Genomic DNA, 9,787 nt, shown 5'->3' on the forward strand with positions numbered 1-9,787 from the left:
GGGGGAACACACTTGCCAGTAAGTTTGATTGTTCCTTGAAAACCCAATGCCAAAAGAATCTCTGTAATGTTTAACTCCACCCAAGTGTTTGTTTTWTCTCTCTGCCAGTAAAATCAAGGGTGATGCACTTCCCACACAGCAATTAGGCCTAAACATTGTTTTTTTATTGTGATTAGCCCATTTACATCTAAGCTTAATTTCCATATTCACACACACACACACACACACACACACACACACACACACACANACACACACACACACACACACACACACACACACACACACACACACATATTGCTTTAGTAAAAATACATAAAATGTCTTGTGAGTAGATAAATACTTTGCCCACTTTTATACAACACTTCAATTTTAACATCTGGAAGTTATTTACAATTTACTGAATGCTATAGTTCACAATTGTAAGAATTATATTGTAATTTAATTAAGTCAAATGTATTTTGAGTGAACATAAAGTTTAGATTTTGATAATTCCAACACATGTAAATGTGGTCTTTGTTGTTGTTAGTTGTTTCCTGGACTTCTGATGTCCTCTAACAGGTTCTGTAATTACGGTAAGAATGAACCATTTCCTCCTTCAGAAAAAAAAAACTGTCAAAAAAACAATTTACAATATTCATTATTAAACCACTTCAAGAATATTTTTCTTTAATAAATAATTTCAACCTGTTATTACGTAGGTTAGTAGGTTAAAGAGACATTTTAAAGGTTARGTTTTAAACAACACACTTCCTGAGAACTAGCAAAAAACCCGACGTGTTTACGTCATGACGTTATTACTTGAAACCACGCAGACCATCTACGTCCCTCCTATGATCTATATTTACGTATATCCGTGGGAGGGACTAGTAGTAGGTGCAGATGWCAGACCATTGAATCAGATAGGTTGTCTTCGGAGTGAAACCGAGCGTGTTGAAGGTCCGGTATGCATTTTTTATATGATTTATTTAAACATTAACATATTTATAGCAACCTTAGCTATGTATTTAGCCACACTTGTTACTCATATTGCTACTTTTTCTTCCGTCTRGATTCGGAACCGTAGCAGATGCTCTGCTCGGGATCTAGTCCCACCATGTTTGAGGTGAAAATTAGCGCGTGTCCTCTATTAAATAATAATGTTTAGCTGTTAGTCTTAATAATYTCACTGTTTTAGCCTCGTGTTTGCTTAGCAGGAATGACCTATCAGACATAATTGTTTTAGCTGCAAATAATCACTGGAAAAAAAAAATCAAAAGGTTTTAGTCGTAGATCGGGCCAAAGTCATGACACTGCGGCCTGAGTGTGCGTCCTCCTTGACATTTAGCTCCAGCACTGAGGCTTTTAGGATTGTCATTCATAAAATCACAGCAGATAAACCAGCGAATAAAGTATTGGCTTTTTTTCTTCATATAATTACACATGAATTATGATTTGTGTGCGTGTACCGACKCTTTAATTTAGGCCATCAGAAGTTTGAAAATGGTTTATAATCTTAAACATTGGTGACAACAGAACAAAAATATCTTATTTTTGCACAAACAAAACGTATGTGTTTGAATGTTAACATATATAGTACAAAGTGATGACCCTTGTTTGTTATTGTAATTTAAGCATGTATTTGCCCATTTGCTGCATTTTTCTTGCAGGGTAATTTGAGTTGTGCAATTATAGATCACTTTGATCAGTTTGCGTTCTGGTAAGCTTTCATTTCTTTCTGCTATTATTTTATTGAACTAACGGTAGTTATGAGATGAATCTAATTTGAGCCCTTTTTGCTGAACACGGCACTTTTAAGGTCTCAGTTGCAGGACTGCAGTTTTCTGCAGGCAGAAACTCCTTGATAACCTAAACTAGACAAAGATAAACCTAAAGAAGCATTTAGAGTATGCAACCAGTAAAATAGGAAGTACAAATAAAGTGTTTGCTTAGAACCTAAGGCTTTTACCTGATATCAGAATTTCTAGAATAGACACTTCATCATCCTCCTGTTCAGGAAGGAAGACATTCTGTAGTGCTGATTTTAGGTTTTGCAGGTGTTGCACCATCCAATGATTAATATAAGTAGACAAACCTGAGAGAAAATGAGGACACTGTGGTTTGTCAGTTAAACAGCATTCCTATAAGTCACGTTCACCTTAAATGCCCTTCCTTTTAAAGCAACAACATACGGCAGATCTGTGCAGTTTTGTGATGTGGAAACAGAGGAGTAAGGGTATTCCTACAGCTAAAAGGGTCAAATGAAGGTTGAACCTTGTTTGATGGAAAAACTTTCAAACGTGATCAAAAAGAAGAACCTGTTTTGGAGATTTTTAATGYTTTTTCAGCCAGTTGAGCAAATGTTTAATTTCGCTGAAGCAACAATCGGTGACAGATTTATTTGAGGTTTTCAGAGGTGTTTTCTCTTAATAAATCAAAGTGTGGTCTCATTTTTGTAGCCTTGCATTTGCTCTAGAAGCAGCTTGTGTCATTGTATTAAATTATGTGAGCTCCTCTTTATCCAGTGTTTGATCAGAGTGAGATAAAACTGGAAATACAGCTTTACTCAAAACAAGACCACACAATTTAAGCCCGATGAATCCTGTATACAAAGCACTGGGAATGAAATCCACACTCAGAGGCTGATTTAATCTTTTTTATTTTTTTTTTATTTTTATGAATGTCCTATTTAGCTTCATGACTCAGGAAATAACTGCGTTTAGACAGAAGCCCCACCCCGCATTTACTGGGAAACCAGCACTGCCTTGCCTCACACAGCCGCACCCCCTCCCCTCCCCCCTCCATCAAAGCTTTCATCTCCGCATGTGTTTGTAAATTCATCTTTGTCTTTTATTCTCCAGATTAGCAACAAGAAGAATGGATCGAATCAGGTCGGCTTTCAACAGCATGGTGAGTGTTTGTCACGTTTTATTGCCTGCTGACGATTGCAGTTGTGTTTTTGTGCTTGTGTTATTGTGTTTGTAAAATATATATATATATATATTACCTGATGGGTTTTAATGAAACTTGATCTTGCCCAGATGAGGAGCGAGCGGTACAGCAGGTTTACTTTGCACCCGGGGGAAAACGGGGAGCGACACGCCGAGGTCAACCTATCTGACGATGTCACCGATGATGCCACAGAGATGGAGGCGCACGGATCGCCGAGCTTCAGGCCGGCTCCAGTTCAGCGGCGCCGACYTACTCTTGTCTTCATGATCCTGGGGTTCCTGCTGATATTTGTTTCTGGTTAGTCTCATTTACTCCTATTTTGAAGTGAAACTTTCACATCTATTCGTGGTATGTGGTTTTAACTGTTCGTATGTTGCTCTGCTCCTCCCCTGCCTGTTTCTGCCAGCTGTCACGCACCTGTGTGTGGTGGCCAAAAGAGGGGAATTCTTGTACATTTTTAAAGGAAAAATAGTCAGCTATTTGTGTTTTCTTGCCAGAACTGATATCAGATTGTGATAGTCTATCACTCATTTTTCTTTATAAATTAAAAATATTTTTTAAACAAATGTTTGCAACAAGCTATAGAAATTAGCATAAAATGCACAGTCTCCTTCAGACGTCTTAATGAGGCTAATAATGTGACTAATAATAAACTAGCTAACATTAATTTGTCAGTCTCCCAATGTTACAAAGAAGGGATTAACAAAAACATGTCATATTTAAAATAACAAAAAAGCATATTTACTTTGGAAATAAAACAACTTTAGCTTAGATATAACTATGTCCTCTATTTTTGTGRACATCTGTTTAAAAACAAAACATTAAACAGGATAATTCAGTTAATTTCTCTTTATGGCGATCACGCAGTGCCGTTTTTCATCTTGTACATCCTGTTATTCATGTTTTTAGAACCCTCTACTTCAGAGTCACACTTTGTACAAACGATATGTTACAGAACATAACGTTGACAAAGAGAAGAAAAGGTTTTTGTGCAATTCTGTTGCAAAACTGAAAAGGCATTCAGAAAATGTTGCAGCATGCATCCTCCTTCAGACCAGTACTTGTGTGGGCAGTTTGACTTCAGAAAGCTGAGAAATATTTCTTAGCTTAAATAAATCAGTTTTCAGTCACGCATAGARTTTTTTGCCATCAGCTTTCTTAGAAAATATGTCATCCAGATATTATTCTAGCATGTTTTATGTATTAATAGTGCAGATGGAACTAGTAGCAGATGTGAAATCAATGTATTGTAGTGTTTGGTCCTTCTTTTGCTGCTAGCTCGGAGAACATAACTGAAAGACGAGCTCTTTGTGAAATCATTTAACAGGGAACTAATGATTCCTGTGACTGTGTGCCCTCCAGGCTACCTGGTGGGTTACATCAGCCACAAGAAACCTCGATCGAAGTTGAGCTGCGAGCAGCAGCTGGATAATCAAATGGACAGGACGAACGAAACAAAAGCCTCTGCGACATCATGGCCTGTACCGCCTCCAGATGTCCAGCTGACCTGGCAGGACGTCACTCAGCTCCTCACAGACAAACTCACCACTAAGGCCTTCGAAAAAACTCTTGGGTATGCTCATTTTCTGCACACATTCCGACGACACTAAGTGTGAATTATGTTGTGTTATATTTATGTTGAAGCTGAGAGAGCACACCTTACCGTGCAAATACCAACATTTAGTCGAGCGTGCTGGCAAATCGTTTATCAGGAGTAAATATSTGCTGGTAAAATGTGCAGGTTTGTTAATTTTACTTTGTCATTAAGGAGGAAGTAGTCACATTTGAATATGATACGAGGCTGAGATCYTTCCCAGAAATCTACAGGAAGATGACAGTCAAACCTGTTTCTTTTGTGTAGAGTCAAAGGGTTAACCATAATAGTTTCATGGTGTCTTGCTAAGTCATTTAAAAATAAATACAAACTTAAAAACAAAAATCTTAAATAAAAAAATGCTCTAAAGCGGATAGTATCAAGATTCTGTCTTAATTTTTACAAGTTAACTTAATTTACTTTAGTCCTGAAGTAACAATGTGATATTCTTTGGTTTAAATGCAACCAAAGCTCTTTTACATAAACTGTCTTTTGAGACAGGGTGGGGTTACTAAACTGTTTACTCCACTTTTCCTTTCAGCTCAGTTGGTCATTTTTTATATAGTTGTATTAACATGAATTACCTTTAAAGAAACGAGTGCTCATCTCGACAGTTACCAATGACTGCCACAGCAATTTAAGCTAACATTACCAAGGTTTTTGTTTCTTCTTCTTCTTAGACAGTCTTACAAGTCATGAGCTGAACTGGTCCATTATCTCAAATCAAAATGCCAGGAATGTGTAATGATCTGTTTGTGATTAGAGTTTCTAGTTTTTCTTTTTTTCAACCAAATATGCTCTCAAGTAAGTGGAAAACGGCATTTAGTAGGACTTTATTGTCCACAGATGATCTCATTATTTTCACTTGGATAGAATTCCTTGCATAGTAAAATAACAACAAAAAAACTAGCACACAAAGTCCTGCACCACTTGTTTCAGCTTAAATTTCCAAGAACAAAATAAATTACATGTAAAAAAATAGCTGTTTATTTAGCAAAGCAGTCTTCTGATGTCTAACATGACTAAACTGAGACCAAGCAAGCTGGAAAGTTATTTTGTCTCTCCGCAGGGATTTTGATCGTCCCAGGCGCTCAGCAGGAAGTGAAGAAGATATAAGTCTGGCGAACCACATCTTTGATACATTCAAACAACTGAATATGGAGCCTTGGACAGACCGCCACTATGTTCAGCTGCAAACGCCAGACAGGTCAGCACCACGGTCTGCTTTCCATTACAGAGAGGGAGAGAGAATCTGACATGTTGCTTCTGTCATTTATGAACTTCAGTCTTCAGCATGCTATCATGGGTGGGGATCAAGTTGTGATATCCTTAAAATCTCTTTAGAACTCTTACATGCTAAAGCAAAATATTCATTAAAAGTTGTTATAAATGTTCTATACATAACCTATGTACGTTTTTGTTTGTTTAATTGACTTAATCTTTTTCATTATATATTAAATGTTTATTTTAGGGATGCACGATATATCGGCATTAATATCGGTATCAGTCCGATATGTAAAACTGGGCCGATATTAACGTCCGATATTGATTTCCTACTTTTTAGTTTTGTGTTTCTGTTTTGGGAGGGGAGATGGTTGATTGAGCGGCATCAGATTGATCATGATAGCGATATTGTCGTTGCGCAGCCAGGAATAACTGAAGTAGAGCCATGTCAGAGGTCTGGTCGTTTATTTACGGTATCAAAAGAAGACCCAATTGTGTTTGTGCGTTTTATGTGTAATATCGCTAAATATCGGTTATCGGCCATAACAGCAATAATTATACCGGATATCGATATCGGCTGAAATTTTCATATCGGTGCATCCCTAGTTTATTTWTTTATTCCCCGGTAAGTCTCTGCTATGATGATACTTTGTAATGAAGCATGCAAAATAAAGAAGGTGTTAATGGTTTTACCCTCTTCTTTGCAGCAACCTCCCAAATTCTATCCAGTTTGGTTCTGCTACATTTAAACCCGAGGGGTATTTAGCCTACAGTGCTCCTGGCAGAGTTCAGGTAAGTCAGAAATGAAAGAAATCTTTTAAATGTGCTTAACAAAATCGTTTTTTTTCCCCCAATGAAAAACTTAAACAGACCTTTGGACAGTTTGTGTTACACAAATACTATTGGAGAATTACAGTAACTTGGAAATCTGATGAGTTAAAGTTTTTTTCAAGTGCACATTAGGCTACCGGCAATGAATGCATAAATAAAACATGTTTTAAAAGAAGTATATGTTCACATCTATAGAATATCTGGAGAAAGGTTTTGTGTTTTCAAATTGTGGCTTTTTGATCTTAATGTGAAACTTGTTGATAATGTCTGAAATTACAGATCAAGGGATTTTTGACTGGTGTGGCACAGTCTCTGATTTGTTGCCATGTTTGTCTCTGCAGGGTCGACTGGTATATGGAAACTATGGTCGTCAAGAGGATTTGGAGTTGGTGCAGAAGAGCATTGACCTGAATGGTAGCGTGCTGCTGCTTCGGGCCGGAAGTATCAGTTTTGCACAGCAGGTGGGTGCGTTTGTGGGCTTGTGTTGACAGGGGACAAAAACATAACATTATACTGTCCAAAGAAAAGCAACAAGCGCTGCTGAGAAATGCTCACAGTGGAAGGAAAACTTTCCAGTTACTTAATGGTGTTTGACAAGGAACTAAATGCTTGTTTTGTGTTTCTGGCTTTGCTCATTTAGGTGGACAATGCTGCCAAAATGGGAGCCTCTGCTGTTCTAATCTACCCCGATCCTCAAGATTACGAAATGGTTGCAACCACAGAACTTTACGGACATGTGAGTTTGTGACGTGTTAATTCAAATAAGTCAAGAAAATGCTGACTTGAAAGTGTAAAAGCCTTGTTCAGATTGTAAGCCTGAATAATACGCTGAAAATCGATTAAGCTCTAAAGACTTAATTTCACTCTGAGCCTGTCTGTCGCTTCTGAGGTCTGAACAAAATGTCTACCGATCACACATCCTCATAATATTCATAGAAAATCTGATCACATCCCTTGGGATTTGTCCCTCTTACGTCAGCATTGGAATGCCTGAAATGTTGAACATTATGTTTGCACTTACGATGAACAATCAAAGTATTAAATGTAAGATTCAGTTAATCAACCAGAAAATATCCAACAAAAGTATTCACTTTTCTGTATTTTTTTCCTCCAGGTTCATCTGGGCTCAGGTGACCCCTACACCCCTGGATTCCCCTCCTTCAACCACACCCAGTTTGCCCAAACTAAGTCATCTGGTCTCCCTAAAATTCCAGCTCAGACTATCACTGCCAGAAATGCTACAACTCTTCTACAGTAAGATTCTTGTGCACAAAACAGGCAGCCTTTTGCAGATTGATACAATTTAACTGCYATTAAAATTCTCCATCTGACGTTTGCAGGAAAATTGGTGGCCCTAATGCAAGCAGTGGCTTTAAAGGTGGGATTCAGTCCATGACCTACAAGCTGGGAGGCGTTGAGATCGTCACTGTTGAGGTGAACAATGTGTTGGTCAACAAGGAGCTCCACAACGTGTTCGGCGTGATCAAAGGATTCACTGACCCTGGTACAGCTACCATTTTTTTATTTTCTGTGTGGGGTTATCTGATTTCTACATCAAATGTGTATTGTACTGAGAGATGTTTTTGCATGGAACTGCAGATCGTTACGTTGTACTGGGAGCTCAGCGAGATGCCTGGGGTAAAGGTTACGCCAAGGCCGCCGTCGGCACCTCTGTGTTGGTGGAGCTAGCCAAGGCGTTACATGACATGGTGGAGAAAGGTCAGAAATGATTGAAAGCTTAGTCACTGCACTAATTTGCAACCATTTGACCTATTTATATAGTGTTACAGAAAACTATGAAATGAGTGTACTCACTTTTTATCACTGTACGTTCGAAGAAAAGAAAATGTTAGTGTGACGAAAGTGTCTCCTCCTTCTGCAAGAACGAACATAATACATGAAGTCTCTGATTGCTTATCTATCTTTCAAAAATTTCATTAGATAAGTTTGTATGTTTTTAGATGGCTTTAGACCCAGAAGAAGCTTGGTGTTTGCCAGCTGGAGTGCTGGAGAGTWCGGAAGTGTTGGTGCCACAGAGTGGTTGGAGGTAAGCATTACAGTTATGAGAGAAACAGCACCAARATGTTGTCATCAAAAGTCCTAAAAATATTTGTTTGCAGGGTTACATGTCCTCGATTGACAAAAGTGTTATCACCTACATAAGTCTGGATGGAGTAGTAATGGGTAAGAACGATGCACACTTGCATAATCATATATTTGTTAAAAAAAAGTTTGGTAATTAATCGCATGCCTCTGGTAGGCCGTGGAAGCTTCATAGCCTCAGCGAGTCCGCTGCTCACCAGTCTCATTGAGAGGACAATGAAAGAGGTAAAACACAACTTAGCAGTGAGCTGACTATGATGCAAAACAAATTTCAGCTGTACTGATGTTAAACTTTTTTTGTCTTTTTTGCAGGTGAAAATGCCTGATTCTGAAATGATGTACAAGATGATGGGAGAAAATAAATGGGAGGCCAAAGTGTAAGTAGGAAACTTGTGTCAAATGTCAAGTACAAATAATTGGAATTGAGAGACCTTAATAAAATAATAATAATAATAATAATAATAATAATAATAGTAATAATACATTATTTATAAAGCTCCTTTCAGGACACCCAAGGACACTGTACAATTGAAAGAAACAAATCTAGATACATTGAATGATAGGGTAGTGCGGGATAAACTTAGTTCTTCTATTCCAACAATGGGATTTGCTAAATGGGATACAAAACAAGACCTTTAATCAGAATCAACCTTTACATACTTTATAAATACAAAACAGCCTTAAATAGAAAATGTTCCTACAATAAATGAGTCTAAAACTTTTCTTTACTGATGGACATAAAACATATTTTGAGCTTTGTATTTGAATTCAGTTTTACAGTTAACGTGCTCCTGAATATTCTTACTTTCACACTTAAGAGAATTGAGCTACATTTGCAACATTTTACATGGAATACTGCCTTTAAAGGGATCCACGATTAGTTGTAACATTAGACTTTATTTGATAAACATTTATTTTAACTGTAAAATAAAGACTGTGAAAATACTGTAGACTGTTTAGTTTTGTAAATTTTTAAAAATATATTTTAACACGGAGCAATTTTATTTACACACAAAGCATTCTGGGTAAATGATGACGTGGATAGGTCCTCGATGTGAGCGAGCTATATCCTGCCTTTAAAGGGATCCACGATTAGTTGTAACA

The 9,787-nt window shown here is 37.5% G+C and overlaps 1 protein-coding gene across 3 annotated transcripts in view; it reads left to right on the top strand.

The window, feature by feature from the left end:
• The first annotated feature begins 856 nt into the window (after window positions 1–856).
• Window positions 857–9,787, top strand: part of LOC106533798 (transferrin receptor protein 1) — a 14,926-nt gene continuing 5,995 nt past the window's right edge. The window contains exons 1-15 of one of the 3 annotated variants that reach the window (XM_014030237.1): window positions 857–939; window positions 2,841–2,889; window positions 3,021–3,228; window positions 4,294–4,504; window positions 5,595–5,732; window positions 6,457–6,541; window positions 6,922–7,041; window positions 7,221–7,316; window positions 7,695–7,834; window positions 7,921–8,084; window positions 8,180–8,299; window positions 8,542–8,627; window positions 8,701–8,764; window positions 8,841–8,908; window positions 8,996–9,060. In XM_014030237.1, coding sequence (XP_013885691.1) covers window positions 2,857–2,889; window positions 3,021–3,228; window positions 4,294–4,504; window positions 5,595–5,732; window positions 6,457–6,541; window positions 6,922–7,041; window positions 7,221–7,316; window positions 7,695–7,834; window positions 7,921–8,084; window positions 8,180–8,299; window positions 8,542–8,627; window positions 8,701–8,764; window positions 8,841–8,908; window positions 8,996–9,060 — 1,598 coding nt within the window. In that variant the 5' untranslated portion in view covers window positions 857–939; window positions 2,841–2,856. Of the gene's footprint in view, window positions 945–1,642; window positions 1,700–2,840; window positions 2,890–3,020; window positions 3,229–4,293; window positions 4,505–5,594; window positions 5,733–6,456; window positions 6,542–6,921; window positions 7,042–7,220; window positions 7,317–7,694; window positions 7,835–7,920; window positions 8,085–8,179; window positions 8,300–8,541; window positions 8,628–8,700; window positions 8,765–8,840; window positions 8,909–8,995; window positions 9,061–9,787 lie in introns of those variants that run through there. The other 2 variants (XM_014030238.1, XM_014030239.1) reach the window with 2 other exon arrangements.

The sequence above is a fragment of the Austrofundulus limnaeus genome, unplaced genomic scaffold (genome assembly GCF_001266775.1).
Source record: "Austrofundulus limnaeus strain Quisiro unplaced genomic scaffold, Austrofundulus_limnaeus-1.0 Scaffold1020, whole genome shotgun sequence".
Lineage (NCBI taxonomy): Eukaryota > Metazoa > Chordata > Actinopteri > Cyprinodontiformes > Rivulidae > Austrofundulus > Austrofundulus limnaeus.